The sequence below is a fragment of the Urocitellus parryii genome, chromosome 1 (assembly GCF_045843805.1).
Source record: "Urocitellus parryii isolate mUroPar1 chromosome 1, mUroPar1.hap1, whole genome shotgun sequence".
In the NCBI taxonomy this organism is placed as follows: domain Eukaryota; kingdom Metazoa; phylum Chordata; class Mammalia; order Rodentia; family Sciuridae; genus Urocitellus; species Urocitellus parryii.
This window is the reverse complement of record NC_135531.1, coordinates 157,206,758-157,230,048: the sequence shown is the minus strand read 5'-3', so window position 1 is coordinate 157,230,048 and position 23,291 is coordinate 157,206,758. Positions and strand designations below refer to the sequence as shown.

At 46.6% G+C, this 23,291-nt stretch overlaps 1 protein-coding gene across 1 annotated transcript in view; it reads right to left on the bottom strand.

Moving 5' to 3' along the window:
• Dock2 (dedicator of cytokinesis 2) overlaps positions 1-23,291 on the bottom strand; it is a 402,443-nt gene that overhangs the window by 218,688 nt on the left and 160,464 nt on the right. The window contains exon 27 of the mRNA XM_077797775.1: positions 12,448-12,543. Coding sequence (XP_077653901.1) covers positions 12,448-12,543 — 96 coding nt within the window. The remainder of the gene's footprint in view (positions 1-12,447; positions 12,544-23,291) is intronic.

The following is a 23,291-nucleotide window of genomic DNA, read 5'->3' as shown; positions in this document are numbered from 1 at the left end:
AAGTTATTTCTTGTTGTCATTATTTTCTGTTTTCTTGGTTTTGTTTTTCAAATAAAAAAACAATCTACCTTTAGTAGCTGAGAACCTGGAATCAATGACAGCAAAAGCCCAGCCACGCTAAACACAATTGACATTGCACACCCAGGGCAGTGGCTTCATCTCCACCAACAGGCACCTGTCCCCTCCAAGAGTGCTCAGGTGCACCTCATAGTCACTGTCTTCAATACCCAGTCCTCGAGCCCCTTCTCTGTGTCAGGCCAGGTGCCAAGGACACTGAGAGAAGAGCACAGAGGCATCCTTGGCCTCAGAGAGCTTATGGTCCCATGAGGGGGCTGCCCACATAAGCAGGTGTCCTTTTCTGACTCACCCCACCTGCGTGTCACCCACCCTCCTTCCGACCCACTGAAGGCTGACCTTGTATCCTCCTGGAGTGTCGCTCACCATCTCCTCCTGCCTCACTACAGGTTAGTAGTGAGAGGGAGGGATGCTATGCTCACCTCAACGGGGAGCTTCCAAAGTCCCAGAAGTCTTTACACAGCTCAGTTGCAAGACTTGGCCACTGTGAGCCCTTGTCTCCTTTGAGTGTACCCCCATGGGGCCTTCAAAGTCTTCTTCCTCTCCCTGTTGTCCTGCCCTCTCCATCCAGCCTTCTGGATCTCTCTAAGACACATACTGGGTCATTCCTTGGCTTTACGTCTCCAATGGCACCCACCAGCACCCTGGAGTTCAGGATGCCTTCCTAGCCACCAGGACTCCTCAGCTCATTCTCTCCAGCCTCACACTAGGGCCTGACCTCCTCCAGGTCACTTTGCCCATCTCCAACTTACTGCCACTTTCCAAAGTGTCAGAGGCTATCAGAGACTGTTCCCTGTATGTGGGACACTGTCCCATCACCTGTCTACTACAGGAAATCATTTTTCATTAGGGGAGAATAGAAAAAGGCATCCATATTACTATTCATAGTGACGATACAAGCTCAGTGCGTTGAAGTCATCACGGGCTTCACGTCTGTCATCTTGTTTATTCGGCAAACTATCACAAGGGAGCTGATGGTGACCCATTTTTTTCAGCAGAATAAATGGAAGCTTTGGGGAGAGAAGAAGTCTGTCTTGGTCTAAGGCATGGGGGAGGGGTGAAGTCTAGGTCTGCCAAACTGGGGGCCTGGACTCACACGCCAGACAGCAAGTTGCAATTTAAATGTCACCTCCTCTCTGTAACTTTTTCTGCTCATCTCCCGCCCCTGCCACGGAATTAGTCACTCCACCCTCTGAGTACCCACGGCACGCTGTACAGGCAGCCCCTTCTCATGTCATATGGAGATTTCTTTTGTCAGCCTCTTGTGCTCATCTCACCAGGAGTTGATGTCCTATGAGACAGGAACTGTCCTTGCCATCTCTGGGACCCTCCCAGGGCTTCCCACATGACCTGAGAGGCTGGGAGAGCCACACATAGTTTGTTGAAATGCACTGGGAGCAAACAAGACTATGGAAACCTCAAGAGGAGGCCCAGCCCAGGGGAGAATCAGACCAGACCTGGCTGACCGACTCCTGCCGGGACCTTCTGCACAGTCTGAACCAGTGCCTTCGCTCCATCCCCCACCTCCATCTGTAAAAGGAGCCATCTGTCTTCCCAGCTTTCCAGGCTGTTTAGGAGAGTAAAATTATATACATGAAAATGCTTCGGGAAGTTTGGCTATCTCATTAATTCCTATTTTTAAAGAAACAGCGTTTGAGGTTTTCTCTTCTGATTGTAAAAGGAAAGCAGAATTATTTTAGAAAAAGCCAACTCCAGAAATGGGCAAGTCACGTGTCCTCAAAGCAGAAGATGTGGACAGGATTTCAGACTCAGAACAGGGCCTCTGGGTTTGGCCTGGGAGGGCGAGACCCCAGGTGAGACCTTAGGGCTTCCCCTCCCTGACCTTCAGTTTCCTCGATGACCTTGTTGATAGGTTCCTTGTTGACTAAAGCCACAGGATGTCCTTGTGTTCTAAAAACCCCTAAATATAATATAAATGCACAAATGTATCAGTGTATGGATGCAGCATACACTGCATACACTCTACACAAGTGATTTCTGATTGAAGGACCATTTACAGAAGTAGTCCTCTGGAGTCACGCAAGGTCAGTGCCCAAGGCGGGGAAGTCCTGCACCTCAGTCTTGTGGGGACCAGTTTCATTAGCAGCTCTTCCAATAGGGTCTCTCCCCAGCAGCGTTTGTCCCTCAACAACAGCCCCAGAGGGAGACCCCTGGGGTGGTCTTCAGCTCCCCAGGGCTTTCTTCACAGTCAGGGCTATGGTGTGAACATCCCCAGGGCTCTGGGGTCTGAAGGCTTGGTCCACTGGGTGGCACTACTGGAAGGAAGTGGGACTTTGGGGAGGCAAAGATGAAAGGGAGGTCCTTAGGTCACTGGGGTATTTCCTTGGAATGAGGTCCTCCTGGGACTCCCTGGTGGCTTCCTCTCCAGAGTCCTTATGAAGGCCAGAGTCTGGCCCCTCTCAGCCTCTCTGCTTCCAGGCTTAGGCTGACTCCAACACACACTCCTGACCTTGCTGTCACCATTTTCCATGGGCCTCACTAGATCTGAGCTTTTGCAGATGCCACTGCCCTGAGCCTCCAGAACTGTATGTAAGCTGCAAAAACCTCCCTTCACATCATATGTGGCCTGACTTGGGCATTTAGTTATGGTAACACAAAACTGACAGGTACACTGGCCATAGCCACAGCTGACCATTACTTCCCAAATCCAGGAAAGAAACCAAGGCCCAGCCAGGAACCACTCAGCAGTCTTAACATTGTCAAACTGGGAAGAAGACTCCAGAGGGAAGGGGGACCCACTGCATGGGCTGCCCTGGGCTGCAAGCCTCGGGAATGTTCTTTTATTTTAACCTCATCACGGGGCAGTGGGTCCTAAGCACCACTAGGCTCAGTGTATAGATAAAGGAGCTGCAGATCTGAGCTGTGAAATAAACCTGCTCACTCCCTGAGGAAGAGGCATCAGCTCTTTGCCAATCAAATCCTTTTGAACTCACAGCTCACTCCCAATTCTTGGCCCTTGGGATGCATTACTGAGCAAGAGGGTGCTAAGCCCACACCCCTGTCAGACCTTCTGTTTCTAAAGTACTGCCAAAGATGAGCAAAGACAGGCCCCTCTTCCAGGAAACAGGACAGGAACTTAAGAACACACATAAAATCACTTGTCCAAACTTGAATTTGTCCAACTTCACTAAAAAAAAGCTGAGAGGCACTGAGCTGTTTGGGAGTGACTTTATTAGGCTTTGATGATGCACTGATCATTCTGCGACTGCAGGTCTCAGCACCTACTGAATGATTCCCAAGGTCTGTGTGAGTGAAGCTGTGGCCTTGGTGTGGCCAAAGAAAGCCCCAGCCTGGACACCAGCTTCCCAGGGCCTAAGCTCACCTGCTCTACAGAACCGCAAGGCACGTGTCACAGAATCAAATGTGACACATTCACAGTGGCAGCCACATGAGTCATGCTGTCCAGGAGCAGTTGACTCAACTCACAGCAGAGATGGGCTCCCACCGGGCAGAGCAGGGAGGAGGCAGGAGCCATCTGAACACATGGAGGACCTCAGACTTCCTCCAACTCCCCTGCCCTGCAGCGGATCAGGGATCAGAAGGAAGATTTGGAGGAGGGAACAGGCTCTTCCCAATGTGTTAAAAATAATAATGCATCACAGTATGGTATATGGGAATTTGTTAGGGGAAAAAAATCTTTAAAGTGAACCTGGCATAAAACGAACCTTTTCTCACCTTATTTTTAAAAGTCAGGACTATTTAAAGCTCATCATTCATCTATCCTTTAAATGAGTATGTCCTTTCCATTAATTTGCTCCCCAAAGTTTGGAGAATCGGCTACCTGCCAAGAAATGCTGCTCCCCTCAAAATGCCCCAACCTCTTCTGTCCACCTAACCAAGTTCTTCATGGCATTTTAAGACCCAGACCCAGTTCTATGAAGTTAACTTCAAATAGATGACTTCTGCCTTCACATGCAAGAGGTCCCGTGAGAGTTAAGATAGTGATGGATTTTTTATTTTGCATAAATATCCTAAGTCAAGTATTACCTCATAAGTAATTATCAAAATCCTTATTAAAGCAATGCTTTCCACTTTTGTGACTTGGACACCATCTAAATTATCACAGAAGGCAGCAACCAAGCTGTCCCTGGCTAATGATGCCACCTTGTGGATACCCAGGGGAATTTCAGGTCTCTTGTATAATTTTTACTATTTTCTATCTTAATCCCTCACCTCCCACTACCATAAACACACACACACACACACACATGCACACACATGCATGCACACACACACACACACACACACACACACATACACACTCAGGGATTCTCTCAGTTAAACTGATACTATGTCAAGGAAACTATTTCCTAGATGTGGATCATGAAGTGCTTAAGAACACAGGCTTTAAGTGCCTGCAGAACAGGATATGAGGTGGATTCTGGCTTCCTCCATGCTGGGCTAGGTGTTCAAGTCCTCTAACAGCCATTTCCTCTTCAAGAGGGGATGATGATCATTTTTTGCCAATCTCACAGATTAAATTTGATAATGCTCTGAAAGTGCTTGGTAGTATCTCTGTCACACACATGTGCCATCAATGCTAACTGTCATCGTCACCTTCACGTGAGTCCTGTGAAGACAATGTGTCCTCCTCCCCATTTTCTTTCCACTTAGTGCAGTCAGGCAGCAACTGCCCTCACTCCTCCCTGACTCCCAGCCTAATCGTGACACCACGGTGACATTTGCGTGTAAGGGGAAAGAATGGTGGTTTATATGTAAATGAAAATGGACAGTAAAAGCCTTCACTCAGGCAGAAGGTGTTCATTGCATCATCCAGGACATGCAGAAGTGAGCCGCAGGGGTGCTCCAGGGTGTCAAGAGAACCCATCATGCCTCTGGAGGGGTGCACTGTGGGGTACTGAAGAGAGCAGGGGTGTGAACTCGGTTGAGGTGAGTGCAGGGAGCTGGAGGGTCCGGCAAGGGAGCAGCGAGGAGCAGGTTTCAGCAGAGGGAATGGCTGCAGGAGGGCTCAGGGGAGGAAAGGGGTTCTTGCACTAGCAGAACAGAAGTTCCACCAGACTGGCACTGAGAAGGAGAACGCTGGCAGAGGGACAGGGACAGGTTGGATGCCCAGAGGTCTTTGTGCTAGGGCACCATGGGGTGGTAGACAGTTTCTCATCTAGACAGTCCTGCTTTAGAGGAAGTCCTGAGCTGAGAATGAATTTGCAAGGGCTGAGAGGGAGGCCAGGAGCCTTCTTAGGAAATGGTGATGAGAGACAGTGGTGGCCCAGGCCTGGCTGGTGCACTGGGACTTGGGAGGTTTGTAAGGACTGGGCCAAGCAGCAGGAAGTGGAAGTGGGAGGAGACCCCCACCCCTGCCTCTGAACCCTTGAGACTCTCCAGCTTGGTTAACCCCCTACTTCATAAATACCAAATAGATAGTAGGTTCTTATTCTAACTTTATAGCTCTTTATGGTCTAATCACCAGAATTGAGGGAAATTGATGCTAAACATATTATTCAAAATACAAATAGCTCCAAAGTCTATGCTGCTTGGCAGGTTTCTGAACAGAGCCTTGAGAGTCATCTCATTGGATTCCATAGTCTAGGCAGGGAAGCTGTGGGTTCAGGTTGCTTTCAAATAGTTGATACCTCCAGAATGATGTTGGTTATTGATAATGGAAGAGTAAACAACATGCTATTTAAGAGCAAGAACTCTAGAACTAGTACATCCTGGGTTCAGATCCTAGTTCTCCCACTAGCCACCCGTGTGATTGTAGGCAAGTTACATAACCTCTCTGTGCCTCAGTTACCTCCTTTATAAAATATGAGTACCTGATGCAGATTAAGTGAGGTAAAACTCGAGTGCTGGGCTCTCTCTGCCACTCAGAATATTTGCTCCATGAGTGACCATGATACTATCAATATCCTAGTTGGTGAGGTGCTGGGTTGCCAAGTGAAGATCAAGTTAACCCCTCCTGGATGGGAACTGACCTCTCATGACCCAACAGGCCCCACACCTGCTCTCCATGGAGATTTGGTACTAAGGATCATGCAGCCCCCTGCTGGGCCACTGGAGTCCTTGGGCTCACAGCCTGGTGGCCATTTCCCACTTAGTGTCCGAGGAAAGGGAAGTGAAGTCAGAGCTGCAAAGCCTGGAGTCTCTGGGAACATTCTGTGGTGCTGTTAGAGGATGGGGTGGTTTCCACATTTCCACTCTTTTTCCCCCTTTTAACAAAGCGCTCTGAGTTTCTGGAGCGGGCATGATGCCAATGGCATTTACCTTTATTTAATCACTCCATAGACTCCTCCGTGAAAAGTGGGGTAACTAGGCCCCAAATATATCACCCAGAGACTCATTTTAACAACCCCAAATAAAAGCTGGATCCCAATTTCAACAGAATTACCAGGTCGTTTTCCTTCCAAGAACTCCTGACCATAGTTAAGCTCCTGGTTAGTTCTCCCAGTGGATGGCTGTCCCTAACATAGGGAGGCAGGGAGCAAGGTTTTCTGGGGTCAGTGTGACAAGCCAGGGAACTTCCCCTCACACAGTCCTGAGACCCTTGAGACAGGACCAGGTCTCTCAGCAAGAATATCAGGGGGCTGGGCGGCTCCCCATGCTCCCAGGTCCCTGATCCACGTCCACGTCCTGCCTCAGCAACCAGCTGCGGAACTGTAGACACAAGGCTTCATCTCCCAGCACCAGCCAGTCTATGTCCTAAAGGCAGGAAGACTGACAACCCCCTTTGCATTAGGACTCAAGAGGAAAGCCACACTCCTTGGGAAGGATTCTGCGTCAAACTTTGTTTTTATATTTTAAGTTTCTCAAAAATTGCAATCTGTATGCTTGCAATCCCAGTATGCTTGGTAGCATATTCTCCTCATCATGGATGCATAAAGCCCTGGTACGTCTCACATCTGGTAACCGCCAGCTTGCATCAGATAGAAACCTCCCCTAGCAAAATTTAAGCTCTCTGAAGTCATTTGCTAATTTTCATTTTTCTTCTGCTCTTAATTCCAACCATCCTAAAGGAACCAAGACTCTGGAGAAGAGAATATTGATTATATGAGAGCTTTTGGACCTGGCCAGGAAAAAAAAAGGAACACCTATGATTTCAGTCAATGCAGAATATGCATAATATTTGAATGTGTCTTTCACATATCATTGTCTGCCCATTGCATACCCTGACAGACATCGCTAATCAACTCAGAGCTTTTTCCCACTGAGGCCAGATGTAGCCTCTAAATCCTTCTCAACACAGTACTACAGGCAGCTGTTGCCAATCATCCAGGGTTGACAAATGAGGCAAGATCTATGGTAGGTCCCTGACTTGGAAGTTTGGAAGAGTGGGAATAAGACCAAATCAGGAAACTTAGACATATGAAAAAGATCATAAAAATGTTGCAGTTCACTGCACAGAAGAAACCAAGGTCTAGAAGGTTAAAAGTGTAGAGAGACAGAGAGCCAATTCTCTGCAGTAAGCATGTGGAACTCTGCTCCTGTCCTTACTTATCCAAAATGCCCTGTCTATCAACCCAGCTGTCTCTCTCAGCATCAAAGTCAAGTTCTTGGTCACTTAGGTAAAATGACTCTGGCAAAGAGAGGGAGAGAGAGCGCCAGTCACCTAAGAGGGGTTTTGCTTCTGGTTTTTGTACAATTTCCTTTAACTCATTGCCACTATCAGTGATTCATTGTTCAGGCAGGTGATCTATAGGACAATCAGGAGTGGTCATTACTAGCAAATGATAGCTACAAGCACAGAGCGCAAGAAGCTATCCGCCGGCCAGATGGCTCCTGTGGTTTTTAATATCGAACACCTCTCATCAGGATGTTCCTGCTCCTGCAGATAAGAAAGGGTCAGTATTCAATCCTACGTAACGACATAACAAGGAGAGTAGCAGCCTGCTGCCCTGCCCCCACTCGAGGCCTTGTTAGGATTTTGAAACTACTAGACACGTCTTGGGCGTTTGCCATAAATATTGATTGTTTAATATTCCAAGCAATGGAAACTAACCCATAAAAATCACATCTGGGAAAATTAAGAGTGGCGGGTGGAATGGGGACCTACCCTTCCTGACAAATTTCAATTCGAAATTAAATTGGGGCCTTCAGCACTAAGATAGGGACTCTTGACCCCTGAGTAATTACTTTCCAACATCATTTCTGTTAATTTGGAGGAGATATTTCTATTCCGGGAATCTCTGGAAAGGCCTATTTCATGAAGATGAAGCAGTGTCTGAGAAACACCTGCTTGCAGTTCCCTTCAGTGACAGGCACAGTGCCGTCCTCGGTGGTGGGCTCACTCCAGGCTGCTCAAAGCCCCACTCGGCACTCTCTTCCTTACACCAGCAGACTCCAGAGTCATTGAGACAAACGCCACAGCTTGCAACCTAGAAGCTCTGCAGGCTCCTGATGGGCCCCGGGGACAGGGACATCTGCACAGGCAATTCCTTCCCTGATATTGGTCCTCGATACTGAGGGAACATGTATGGAATATGAAATATGGTAGCGTTTCCAGGGAACAGTGCACCCGCTCATTCACTCACTAGTTCATTGGCTCAGTGAATATTTATGGAGGTTCCCCACTATGCCAGGCCCGCCCCATACTTGGTGCAGAGGATACAAGAGAGGAAAACATGGCCCCTGCCCTCAGGGGGTCCCAAGAATGTAGCAGGAGAACAAAACCAGAAAATCATCCTACAGCATGCTCAGCACAAGGACCTGACCTTGCCCTTGGGCTCCAAGAGCCAACAGCAAGAGAGGGGGCTGGGGCTACCTCTGGCCCCCACTGGAGGGGTAAAAGCAGGGCACCAGACACGGAGGGACCTGGGAGTGACCACAGGGCCAGGCAGGTGAGTGGAGGGAGGGGTCAAGGTTGCTGTGGTTCTGGATCCTGGATTTAGAGGGCAAGTGCAGAGGCCTCAGGGGACTGGAGATGAGTCAGTGTTAGGGACAGCGAGTTTGAACACATCCCACCAGAGAAGGTCTGGTTTCCTTGAGGGCCTAGCTTATTTATGAGTCTTTGTGCTGAGGATGTAAGGGGTTCTCATAAAATGCTGGATTCACAAATAAATGTGTGTATGTGCAAGGAACCCACGTGCAAATGCTTTTCCTGTGGGCTGCCACTCTGAGGAAGTCTAGTGTCAGCCCATTTCAGAGAGGAGCAAACCCTTCAAAAGGCTTGTGGGGTAAGAGAGGAGCAAGGACAAGCTCAAAGATAAAAACAACTAAAAATATAACAGGCAGGTGACACGAAAGCACCATCAATCGTAGGAAAATGCAAGTAAGCCCTAATGAGACACCACGCCAGAGTGGTCATGAATTCCCTAGGATTGTTGGAACCCAAAGAGACGGCAGCAATAAGTACTGGAGAGGACATGAGTGAAGCAGTGACCCATGGGCTTCTGGTGGTGACGTCTAGCGGCACAGCCCCTGGGAAAACAATTTGGCTGTTCCTTATAAGCACACACTTCTGGTATGCCTCAGCAAGCCTCTCCTAGATTTCTACCCAACAGAAATGAAAATGTGCTCAATAAAAAAATCCATAAATGTTCACAATGGCATGGCCAAAGTGGAGGGCAGCCCAAAGGTCCATCCGCGAGTGAATGGGTGAGCACGCTGTGGCCTCTCCATGACATGTGGCATCAATCAGCGACACAAAGGGAGACGTGTGATACCTCCTAAACCACGAGGAACCTCAAAGACACCTTGCAAAGGAAGTAAGCCAGACCCAGAAGACCTGACCCTGAAGGACCCTCTGATACGAACTTTCCTGAAAAGGTAGATGGTGAGCAGATGATGCCCATGGACCCTGGGGGAGGCAGTGTCCAGGCTGCGTGGCAGCAGGGGTCAGGGGCCGCACAGCCAGAAACATTTCCTAAAACTCATCAAAATGAATATGTTCCATGGTTAGATTCTAATATAAGTTTTTCCTCAATGAAACTGTAATTTAAAAACACAAAGGCAGAGAGAACAGTGAGGTTCGGACCAGCCTCCTAAGGGCTGGCCTCTGTACAGGACCCTGCAGACGAGGTGGGATGTCAGCAGGTTGAGAAGGCAGACAGGAGGTATGGGCAAGGAAGGAAACACGGGCTGCTCTTGGAAGTGAGAGGGTGCCAGGCACATAGGAGTGATGTCTAGGCCTCTTTTTGCTGGACATTTGAATGGAGAAAAGTAGAGAAAAGTTTAAAAAAATGGTTGTGGCTGGACCAGATTCCAGAAGCTGAGACTGGTCAAGCGGATGCATTTATGATGTCATCTGGCAGACAGTGGGGAGCCAGCAATCATTCCAGAGGAGGGGAAAGACAAATGGGACAGCAGCCAGGCTTGTGTGCTGCAAGGGCCAGTGGCCAAGGCAGAGCACTCACTAAAAGGCTCGCAGACCTGGAGGTGGTGAGTATGGCCAAATGGGCATGGCTCACCTGTGTCCATGATGCAAAGGAACAGAGAGGCTCATTGTACCAGATGGAAAAGAAAATAACAGGAGACATCACTTATTTAGTGATTTCTACAATCTGGGCCCTAGTTTAAAGAATTGCTGCTCTGGAGGGAAGAGCCTGCCATGTACAGAATGAGCCAAATGGATTGATGATCATCTTTAGGTTCACTGCAAAGGAAAGGAATAGAGATTAGGGGAGTTACAAAATGCTGGTCTAAGGTGCCTTACGAGAAGCAGGGGCAGGGACACGTGTTCTAAATAAGAGACTTCCAGGGTGGAGGGACGATGAGTGAGACAAATGACAAAGACAGGCGTACAGGGCTCTCTGGCCCAGGAAGGCAGGAGGGCCTGGTGCGGCTGCTAGTCTAGGTGGAGGCCAGCACTCCTTTCTTTGTTCTTTTTAGTAGTGCTGCGGATCAAGCCCAGGCCCCCACACACCAGCAAGTGCTCTACCACTGAGCTGTACCCCGCTGCTTCCATAAATGTACCCAACACACACTAGGCACAAAGACAGGCCCAAAGAGGTAGAAGATCGTTGCACTGGGGCTGCTTCTGGGATCAGTCCTCCCCTGGCTACAGTTAAAACAATATGCACAGCCTTCTCTTCTGGGTCCAGGAAAAAGGACTGTGGGGAATTGTCATTCAATGTCCCCAAGGCTGGCTTACCCCAGGCCATTGAAAAGCAGAGAGCCATTCTGCTTCCTGAAAGCTGAATGCAGTTGTTTGGGGGAAACATATAGTTGTTTATCAACACTTTTAAAAATAAATAGCCAACACTGAAAGGCCAGGAAATTTCATATAAAGTGGGCAGGTTTTAGCTTCTCTTGAGCAATTGGGAATTCCATTCTTGCTGTGGCCCTACCCTGCATGGCACCAGTTGGTCAGAGCTGAAAGGCACTTGTCCTTGTTCAACATCAGTGGCCCTGGATTTGCTCTTCATTCATTCATTTGCTCCTTCATTCAATGAGTATTTATTGAGCACCTAGTAGGTGCCAGGCGCTGCTGTGGGACATGGAGACACAGCAAAGAGCAGCCTGGGGCTCATAGTCTCACAAGGAGAGCAAGACAATAAACAAAGTGGTCTGTAGTTCAGGGGACGTGCACCAAGAAAAATAAAGGAGATGGAAGAAGGTAGAGAAGTGTCCAGTATCCAGACAGATGATCAGGGCAGAGGAGCCTGTCTGGTCAGCTGACTCCTGAGCCAAACTTGATTAAAATGAGAGAACAAGCCCTCGGACAAGGGACAGCAAGTGAAATCGGGTCCCCCGTGAGGGAGGAACAGAGAGAGAAATGAGCACAGGGCAGAGGGTGTCCAGGCTCATGACAGTTGGGATTTTGTTCTGAGTGGGTTGAGGAGTGGTTGAGTGGGTTGGGGAGTGTGGTGGGCATACTCATTTGTGTGGTAGACTGGCCCCTACAAGCATCCAGATGTTTAAAGCAAGCTGGACAGAGGCTTACAGTTAAAGACGGGTTCTATATCTAGGGAGGGAACATAAACCAAACTCTGAGCAGGAATTTCCTGATCTGCAAAATATGATGTTTGTGCCGAAGAATGACCCCAAACTTAGCAGTGACCTTGAATTAACTGCTATCTATGGACAGTCCACACACAGGGAAGCCACTCAGAAAAGCAGAACCCTGGGCCTAGACTCCATCGTGCCAGGTGAGAAAGTTCCCAGTGGCCATGTATCTGGAAGCTTCCATCTGATTCCCTTACAGAAAGGTCCTCTCACCTCTTTCTTTACCAGTAATGTCACACTCCGCTGACATACATACACAACACCTTAGGCAAATCCTAGGATGACTTTATTTTGGCGACTTGAGTTAGTGCCCATAATCTCCCAACTCAGACAGGAAAAACCCAATCCTTCTCTCCAAAACAAAGAGACGAGCAGCCCTGATGTTTAACATGAACCCCGTGCCCAGACGGCGAAGAGCGGGCGACATTGGATACGCGGAAAGCATCTACTCACAATCAGAACGTGATCCCGGCCCATGGTGATGACCGTCCGGTTCACCGTGCGAAGCAGCTGGACCATGATCTCTTGGATGTGGTGGTGGGTGAAGGCCTGCAACAGAGACATCTGTGTGACAACCAGGCATGGTGCCCTCGCAGCCCTTCAAAGACCCCGGCAAGGCTGGGAAGACACGGTGATCACCAACAGCACTGCCACCGCCAACACCAGCCTATCCCCTCCTGATCACCGTTTTTCATCATCACATCTCTACCCCACTGACACGGACATGGTGCCCCAGGAGCTCCAACAGTCACCTTGAGTAGTTAGTGAAGGGGAGCTTACTTAGGCTTGAGAATCAGGACTTTACAAGTACTAGCAGTGTGGCGCTGGCTGGGTTAGTAACTTCTCTAAACCTTGGCTTGACCTAACCTGGAGTAAGGAGGGAATTCGGCCCAGAGAATTGGTTGCTCAGCACTGGAGAAGCTGAGGGACCAACAGAAGGAAGCCACTGCCACCCTAGGCTGCAGGGACTAACAGGAGGCAGTGTTCCTGGAGACCAGGGTGGGGTGGTGAGGTGGGCACTGGGACCACTGGGGGCACTCATGCAGCTGAAGTCACACCACCCATGTTGGGGTGGAAATCTGTGGTGCCGGGGTGTAACATACACAGGGTTCCACCCACTTCAAGTGCAGGCCCCTGAGCTTTCTGTAGGACTTGCTGGCACTGGATTTTTTGCTGTGGTAAGCAAGGTTTGCATGCACATTCACCCACACCCTCAGACTGCGACACCAGCACCACCCCTAGACAGCTTCACCCCTGCATTCCAGTGAGGGTGAACATAACCATGTGGGAAAACCTGGAACTTTAGGTTCAGAAGCACCTGGTCTGACTTTCAACGCTGTGCAGCCTCACTTAGCATTTAACCCTCCTGAGCCTTGACTTCCTCATCAACAAAGCATGGAGCTTGTCCTGAGGCCCGTGTGAACATAAAAGTGACATATGCAATTCTGAAAAGACACACGTGCCCAGTTCCCCTGAAGGAGATTCTGTAGATGTAAAATATAGATCATGCATTAGCAATTTCTGAATTTTAGGGACTTCATTCTGATAGCTGAGCACCATGGGCACAGGCCCTGGGAAGCTCTGGAGATGGAGGCTTGAGTTTGGGGAAGGCTCTGTCTCCAGGAACCAGCCAGAGCCTGACCTAAAGAAGGTGCTCAGTCAATGGTAGTGCCATGGCTCCTCCATGGGCAGCCTCTGCTGCGTCCAACCCTGCTAAACTTTTGTCTCTTCTGAACCAATGGAAGGAAACAGATTCACATTTGGAAGAGGATGAGAAGAAGGAAGATGGGCTAATTACTTAAAAGGTCCTCACCTCCCAACATCTAGAGATGAATCACCTGAGCTTGCTTTCCTTTCCGCATCAAATTCATTTCTCTGGCACTTTGGCGAATCCTCCATTTTCCAGCCCATGGATCCACCAGCAAAGCTCTGCCAATAGCTTCTGCCAGAGCACACACATATTTTACCGTAGGAGTTCTTGAGCTCCATCAGCCCAGCAAGACCTCAGTCCTTCTCCTGCCTTGATCCCCACCACCCAGGTCTTTCCATTCCTGAGGCTCAGGGTGGGGAGGGATAGCATGTTTCTGCACTTCTTGGCTAAAGGCAAACCCCCCTCTAGACTTCCTTCTTTATTTGTTTAAGCCTTTCGATGAGTTATAATATTCTCTTTCTTGAATTATATAAATATGATGCTCATGGTTATAACAGCAAAAGGTGGCATTCATGCGTTCTTGCTGAATTCCTGGCACTCTGCTAAGCACGTTACCTGTTTTCACATCAAAATAAACAGTATTGTGATTTCTATTACTTAAATGAGGAAACAGAAGCCCAGAGGGGTTAAGTAACTTGCCCAGGGTCACCCAGAAAGGAAGTCCAGGAAGAAGGATTCAAATCCAGCAGTCTAGCTCCAGAGTCTGTTCCCTTCCCAAACTCACCCAGGCAGACTGGAACACAATCACACATCTCTGGTTGTTACTTTGGGGCTTCATTAGCCTCCTTCCATCTGTCAAGATGGATGGACCCTGTCTTCAACTGGGCCAACTTCTAATTCCTTCAGTGACTTCTGATCTTTTCCCTCTTTTTCAGAAAGCCTTCAGTGCCATGTATTCATTACTCCTTTATCTTTCCTATTCTCCCTTTGCAATTTCATCAAATTTATATAATGGCTTCCATTTGATGCAATTTTTTTCCCCCAGGATTACATTTCTTCCCTTACCAAAAGAGATATTAAAACCCCCCTTTTCCTCTTGAACTTCTGCTCCTTGCTACTTTTAAATTGCCACTTCTTCTTAGTCCAAAGAGGAGCAATTAAACTGGCTCAGGAAATTCTGTACTTAAAAGTGGGAAAGCATCCATTTCAATTCATCTCACTCTGAAAGCTCCCAATATAGGAGGAGTGTTAGCCACATGTTCTGAGATCAGACAGATGTGAATTCGAATCCCAACTCTTCTCATTTGAGCTGGGTGACCTTGGGCAAATTGCTTTTCTTCTCTGAGTTTCATTTTCTGCGTTTATAAAACGTGGGCAACACTAGAAACCTCAAAGTTTATTGGTTTACAGAATAGAAGGTGATGCAGAGAAAGTCCCCAAGATCAAGAGCCAGGGCACAGTGAGCCTCAGGAAGGACCGTCACTCCTTTGGTTGGCATCAGCATCCTGGCTGGGCCTGCAGATCCCCAACATGTAGCAGAAAGTGCAGCACAAGGCGAGGCGTTCAATAAACTGTGGGTGATATGAAGATGTCGCCCAAAGAACGTATAGCATATATGCAAATGGAAAACTTTCAAGATGATAAACCTGCGCCCAGCAGGAAAAGTGCAGTCACAAATCACCCACTGTTAATTGCACCAGTGAGAGGCAAGTGGAGGAAACTCCCGGAAAGTGTCCTCAGGGCCCCAACTAAACGGTGGCTTGTAATTGAAATGACAAAATCAGTCTTTGCGTTATGGCCGCAGCAAAGGAATTAATCCACCCAACCCAAACAGGCTGCAAATTGCAGCAATTTTTTTCTTTTAATGATTGCAGGCTATGGTCTCTGGAAGGGGATCTCAGGCTCATGCCTGAGCCCCGTCCACAGGTACCACAGCAGGAGAGCTGGCTGTGGGTGGGTGGGGAGCTGGGATGGGGGGGAGCCAGCCCCAGTGTCTTCTTGGCACCCTAAGCCATGGAATTTTCTAGAATAAAATTCAAAACTCCTGATTATTTATATTTTCAGAATAACAATCGACAATGCCAGGGATGGGATGATTTTAAGTACAATACAGGATTTCAAAACACTGAATCAAATTATATGAAAGACATGTCCTTTGCTCTTATTTTTTTTTTTGCCACCCTTCTGATGACATGGGTAGAAAAACTTCCATTTGGTGTGGACATGTCTCTAAGGCCTCTTTAGTTCAGGCAATATCCCCTTTGGGGAGATGAGGTGCTGGGGTTGGAACCCAGGACCTCACACAACAAACCCCCCCCCTTTTTTTTAACAGAGAGGGAGGCCCTCATATGGGAGCAGACAATGGGCAAACCACATTTAGTTAGAGCCTAGTAACAATGATTTGTTTTCACTGTGTTCATTTTTAAGTTATTTATGCTTTTGACAAGTATGCAGTAAAAAGATCCAAAACTTGGAAATAAAGCAAAATGAGGACTTCATGACATTTTAATGGAATGTTTCTGATAGACCCCACGGAGGAACCTCTTGCTAACCATCCACAACTGGTTAGAAACCAGAAATTTTATAAAAGGTTAGCTTATAGCAAAATAACAAAGTTTTATGTTTGCTTGCTGGCTTGCCAAAGGCTGTCATATTATTGCTCAGTATCCACTTTATCTTGGACCTAATGACAATTATGCACAAGTATCTTCACTCCCACGAAAAATGAAGGCACTCAAACACTTTTAACCAGCTCATTTGCTGTCCCGACGGTTCCCGAGCTTGTTAAATTAAACTTGGACGTGGGTCAGTATCCAATTGTGTGAGATGGTATTTTTTAACAATTTAGGGAGTCAATTTTTGTACGAGTAATGCTGACTATATACAAGCAATGATATAAAATTTTGTTTAACTTTATGAAAGTGGTAATATATATACAGTTTTTAAAATGTATTCTCTGAGGTTCATTTAAAACAAACAAACAACAACAAATAAAACCCAGCAGTCTCAGATGCCCTCCTCCCCAGAGGAACTTCTTTACGTATTTCGTAGTCATGGCAGGTATATCTTGATTTTAGGAACATGTCACCAATGCTTGTACTACTCCATTTCAAAACTTTTGTTTGATTCAGTGCTTTTATCTATCAACTGATTTAGTGCTGTTATCTATCAACCATAAAAGACAAGCAGTTCAGCTGGGAGCAATGGCACACACCTGCAATCTCAACAGTCAGGAGGCTGGGGCAGAAGGATCACAAGTTCAAAACCAGCCTCAGCAACTTAGCGAGGTCCTAAGCAACTCAGTGAGACCCTGTCTCTAAATTAAATACAAAATAGGGCTGGGGATGTGGCTCAGTGGTTGAGTGCCCTTGGGTTTAATCCCTGGTAGTGAAAAAAAAAAAAAGAAGCATTTCTCTTCTCCCAACCCTCATCAGGCATACCCACCCATCCCATAGAGTTATAGTATAATCTTGGTTTGATTGACACTTGGGTATTGATAAGAGTTTGATTATGTAGATGCTATTCTCATGCAATGGTAAAGTATGAGGAATCCCCACCTCCTAAACAACTTTACTCTCACCCACAAAAAAAGGAATTGAAAAAACTCTGAAACCCTTTTAGTTCTCCTGTGCTCTTTTGCATGATTCCCCATTGCCTCTTCTCCTAATTTTCAAAGTTCCTTCTGCCTATTTTTAAGTCTTCTTCCTCCAAGAACCTGGTTCCTCCTGGTGGCTCTTCTCTTGTTTGCTCTGAGCTCCCTCTGCCTCCTGTGAGCGCTGCCTTGGCCCTTCCTCCGTGAGGCTGTGTTCTCTCTGCAGTGTGGGTGACGTGACAGCTGACTGCCCATTCAGCCTGGTTGTCTGTGACCTTCCCTGCAGGGTGATCTGGCTGGGACAGTTAGCTAGAGAGACTCAAATACCAATATATGGCAAGTCTTTCTTCTTGAGCTGGTTGGATTCCACAGACAAGAATTCTCCTATTCCCTGCCCAGAGGCCAAGTCCTGGCTGCCAGCATTCGGGGGTGGAGTGGAAGGACTGGGTTGGAGGTTTAGTCTCCAGAATCATCCTAGGAACCTGGCTCTGAGTTATGGAATCCCTGCTCTTGGTGGTGTCCGGTGTCTCCAAGTCCAGACTCCCTCTTTTTATCTGTTATATAGAATAAACCTCCCAAAACTCAGCTGCAGGCACTTAGACTGCTTCTAAGTCCCAAGTTTTTAATTCTGCAAACATAGTAATTGTTTCAGTTCCCATTAACCGGGGTTCCATATCGGGACAATGGGACAAAACAGGTTGGCTGGCTGACTTCGAGTTCTCTTCTGTATTGATCTCCCCTTCTTCACCTTCACCTGCATGGGAACTGGATCCTACTCCTTCTGGAATTTTCTGGGGACTCTGCTTTAGATTGAATGGGTTCTCAGCAATTTCCAATGCTGGATCACAAATCGCTTTTCTTAGATCTACTAAGTAATTTAGTAATTTTCACATGATTTTAAAATGTCTTTTAAAAACTAACCCTTTACTTCTTTTTTTTTCCAGTAGGTTTTCAAGAAGGAGCAAAATATGTGCCTATACATACCATCTTTATGGGAAATTCTACCTCAAGTTTTTGTGTTTAAATATCTATAAATTTATTTGATTTAAAGTATCAAAATCATGTGACAATGACAAATAATATAAAAAGTGATTGCATTATACAAACGCCTATGGTTTTGAAAAGAGTATTTGTGCAACTCCTACTTTATGGAAAGAAAAACTAGTTTGAGGAAAGGGTTTACACAAGGTCAGGTGACCAGTGACATGTGACAGGTAATGTCATCAGAGCTAGAATAAAAACCCAGTTCTGCTGAGTGGGCTGGGGTTGGCTCTGCCCTCACTCCAGCATGCAGACCACCAAGGCCCTGGGCTCATGCCCAGGAGAAGCCACCTCCTCCACCTACTTTCTCACTGGGCCTTTTCCACCCTAAGATAAAGGTCATAAGGTCACATCTACAGCACTATACCCAAAGGCCTATTTTATTTAACGAAAAGAGAAATCATGCATATTCTGACCATGAACATGGCTGTGATCCACAGTCACTGCTCTGTTTGTGTTCGACACAAGAGGTGTTTTCAATTTCTTTCTTATCTTGAAGGCACTGCAAACACTTACCTAGAAAGAAAATATGTAACTGCGAAAAGATAGCAGTACTATCATCTAAAGCAGTTGCGCTCTCTTCCTTTGGCCCCTAGAGATAATGTGATTTTTCATGAGTTCTGAGTTTAGTGTCTGGCTCCTTCCCTCCTGTCTGAACTAGTTTCTGTCCTGAAAGACCTCACTGGACCAGCTGTGATCCTCTGCAAGTTGCAGAGTTGGCCAAGGCCACTCAGTGCAGTGGGAGTCAGGGATCGAAGAGGTCAGGCAGGGGAGTGCCACACCCCACCTTTCTGGCTCTCCTCCTCACCATTCCCCAGGCAGGACGCAGGCTGTGCCTGAACTTGACCAGCCTGGCTTCACACCAGCCGTCCATGGGAGAAGAGAGCTGGAGCAGTTGGCAAAAGACAGGATAAAAGGAAAAGAAGACATGGGTTCTGATTCTGCCCCTGCTGCACCTGACAAAGTTAAAGGTCTTACTGTGTGCTGAACACTGGTATCTTGTGATCCCATTTAACTTTTGATAAAACCCTCTGAAGCCCTGGGTACGGAACAGGAAGACTGGAGCGGTTTAGGGTAATAACTTGCCCAGGAATGATCCACTCACAGGAGGCCAAGCTGGAACCCAAGTTCAGAGCTGCCTAATTCTGGGCTCTTTGCTCATGTGAAGGGTGGTGCTGCTGGTGGATGGGTGCCTTGGGCCCTCAGCATTCCCTCTAAGAACCATTTTCAGGGCTATGAAAAGTGAAAAGAAAAAAGAGAGGAAGAAGAAGAGGAGGGGAGGAGGAAGAGGAGGGAGGAGAAAAGGAGGAGGGGAGGAGGAGGAGGAAGAGGAGGAGGAGGAAGAGGAGGAGGAGGAAGAGGAGGAGGAGGAAGAGGAGGAGGAGGAAGAGGAGGAGGAGGAAGAGGAGGAGGAGGAAGAGGAGGAAGAAGGTGGGGAGGAGGAAAGGGAGGAGGGGGAGGAGGAGCTAAAGGACAGAAAGAAAGAAAAAGCCTCTCCTTGCACAGAGACTATGCAGTTGCCATTCACTATATTCTCCTTGTCTGCCGTTGACCTAGATCACTCTTAGCTGTCTGAGCCTCAGTTTCTCCAGCTTTACATTGGACATAACACTACCCATAATATGAAAACTGTTTTTGAGAAACTGTGGTAATTCCCACACTGATGGCTAAGTTTTTTTGTGAGCTTTTACTCTGCCATGTCCTCTTCTAAGTACTTCACATACCTTAATGAGCAACCCACCACCCTCCACGCAGGGCTGCCCATGGTACACACAGTCCTGGGGGTTATGCAAGCCCCTTCTGAAAGTAGGGAAATATGTCCATTATTCCAAATTATGGATGAGAAACCTGGCTCTGGCTCTGGTCATGCATCATATAAGTGCCAATGCAAGTCCCAGTCCAGGCTTCCTGGCTACAGCCCAGGCTTGCCATGGCCACTACTTCCAGGTCTAGAATGTGGCCATACATTACAAATAGCAGATCATTCTTAAAATCTTCCCAAAGAACATCATAAGACACACATTTCTGTTCTGAGCGGTTTATAGCAGTATTGTGCTATTTATAATGTCTATATGTAGCAAGCAAGATAAATGTCCTCAAATCAGGAATCCCATCATACACCTGATGGTTGATCCATAAAATGGAGTAGAGGAAAGGGAGACAGAGCTTGACTTGGAAAGGGATCCTTAATGTAATCAGTAAGAGACCTCAGTGCACTGTTTATAATATAATCCCATTTATTTTGGTAGATATTTTTCTCTATACAAAAAGTCTGAGGAAATGTCTGTCCAACCATTAACAGTGATATCACTGAGCCCAGGGGGTGGGAAAGGAGAGGGAGAGATTGGTGTTTGAGCAATAATTTTACTTTCTATGGTTTGTTGGGAATTTTCACAATTATTGTGCATGATAAAGACAATAGAACTATTCTCGATTAGAAAGTAATGAAAGTCTGTCTGCAACAAGAAGGAACCTTGTTCACCAGAGACTTTATGGATATGTCCCAGGGCCTATAGCCATATGCCTGGGAGGGGGGTTGAATTCTGGGGACGTGGCTGTCCACTCACTCACTGTCCTGAGGCCCCGCCCCCATGCTGGGGCTATAGACATAACCTGGTGCTCACAAGCTGGATGGCTGTTGTCAGTGTTATTAAACTGACAGAAGAGAACTACAAAGTAAATGAGTTAACATTTTTTAAAAGGCACAACTATGTAATTTTTATTCCATTTACTAAATGCTTTTAACTTCCATTTCCTGGCAGATGAAAAAAAAATGTTCTTAAATCAACCATAAAAAAAAGAAACATAACAAAACCTCTCACGTTCAACAATAACACAAATCTCATATGCTTAGAGCAAAACATTGTTTTTATTCAGATCAGTGTGTTGCTTTGTGAGGACTTTCATTAAAATACACTGGGAACTCCAACCTGCAGCCTAAAGTAAAAAGAATTACAGCTCCCAAAGTCTGTAAGCCCAACATCTTAATGCTGATAGATGAAGAATGGTGGAGGCTACTCAGGAAGGTGTACCTGGGAGATGCTTCACTTGGGGTTTTTTCCTTTGAAACAAACCATTTATGGGAATTGCATAACAAGATACAGATAAAGAACACAACCAACATTTGCTAAATTAAGCAAATTTGCTTACCATGTGTGAGGCAACATGTCATGAATTTAATATTTTTTATCACAATGTATCTGATGAAAACCCTGGGGATAAGCATGACCCTATTGTAAGGCCCTCTGGACCCTGATTTCCTCCTGAGCTCCCTTCTCCATCTCTCTCTCTCCTGCCACTGACAACCCAGGGTTTCTTCTTCCTGTGTTTCCTTTTGCTTTTCGTCTGTTTTGTCATCTTATGTGCAATAAGATCCATCCTAATGATTGTCATCCTTGGATATTTACTGAGCACATTATACATTCCAGGCGCTCTGAGTGCATGAACCATCTCATTGAATTCTTCAGTTTTGCAGATGTGAAGCACTGGGGCTTCCCACATTGCAAATGAGGGAATTCAGAGGTGACATGGCTTGTCCAGAGTCATAGATAGCACTGTAGGTGACAGAGCTGGATGGGAATCCATATCATCTTGGTGGTAAGGTTCTTGCATTGGGTACTAACTTTTTATAGCAATAATTTATTATTGCTAGATATTGTACAGGATAAAGGCAATAGAACTATTAAAATATTCAAATATAAGAAGGGAGGTAAGAGTCCATGAATCAGGAGTCCTATCATAAAATGATGGTTGAGTCACACCCTGGAATAGAAGGTGGTGGGTATGTTTGCCCAGGGCCCTGCAACTCCAGGCTCCTTCTCAGGAAAAATGGGTTCATCCACTTTAGAATCTTAAACTGTTCCACTCACCCCTGTTTCTTAGAGCTCGTTGGACAAAGAGGCAGGCTCTAGACAGTCCTGCTTTTGAAGGCCCATCTCACATCATATGTCAATGATGTGGAAAAGAAAAGTTCCTCACCAATAAATGTAATCCAATTGCCTAGGAGGTGGCTGTAGTTGACTAGCTGATACACTGTTCATTTTGCAAATACTTAAGCAGCTGTTAATTTCAGTTCTGCATTTTTTCCTATTTTGGCATCAGCTAATCATATGAAGCTAAAATACCCGTAGGCTGTCTTGCTTCTGTATCTAAACTGTACTAAAATGTACCTGTCAAACCATCTGGTGCAAAGGGCACCAAATGAGCAAGTGGCCCTGCAGCACCAGACTCCTTGAGGCTTTTACTGCAGAAATGGGAGTCTGTGAGCTATTTGTGGCATTAAAAAAAAAAACTTAACAAAAACTGGACACTTGCTTCTTGTTAGTATTACTGCAGGGGCAAGTTAAAATGCCAAGAGTCCTTCTTTGCATGAGAACAAAGTAAAATTTAGGTAGGCAACGTGTTTAACTCCACTGGTCAGGAAATTCTGAAAACTTTCAGAAAATTCTGGTGCTTACATAGAATTAATCTTTGTTAATGAGTGAGCAGATTTCTTAATGTTTAACACCTGATGCTTGTTTGGGAGACAGCAGATTTTAAAACATGCATTTTGGGCGCAGTGGCACATGCCTGTCATCCCAGTGACTCAGGAGGCTGAGGCAGGAGGATCTCAAATTTAAATCCAGCCTCAGCAAAAGCAAGGCAGAGAACAACTCAGTGAGACCCTGTCTCTAAATAAAACACAAACCAGGGCTGGGGATGTGGCTCAGTGGTTGAGTACCCCTGGTACCAAAAAAAAAAGAAGAAGAACTTGAATTCATGGACAGAGAGTAAGAAAAGGACTACCTGGTGGTGAAGTCCCTGGGCACCATTTATCTAAGAAGCCATTTAAGATATGGCTTCCCGGCCCTCTGGACCCTGATTTCCTCCTGAGCTCCCTTCTCCATCTCTCTCTCCAGCCACTGACAACCCAGGGTTTCTTCTTCCTGTATTTCCTTTTGCTTTGTGTCTGTTTTGTCATCAGACTTCATCTATAATCCCAGGATGACTTCAGTCATAGGCAGGGTAGGTATC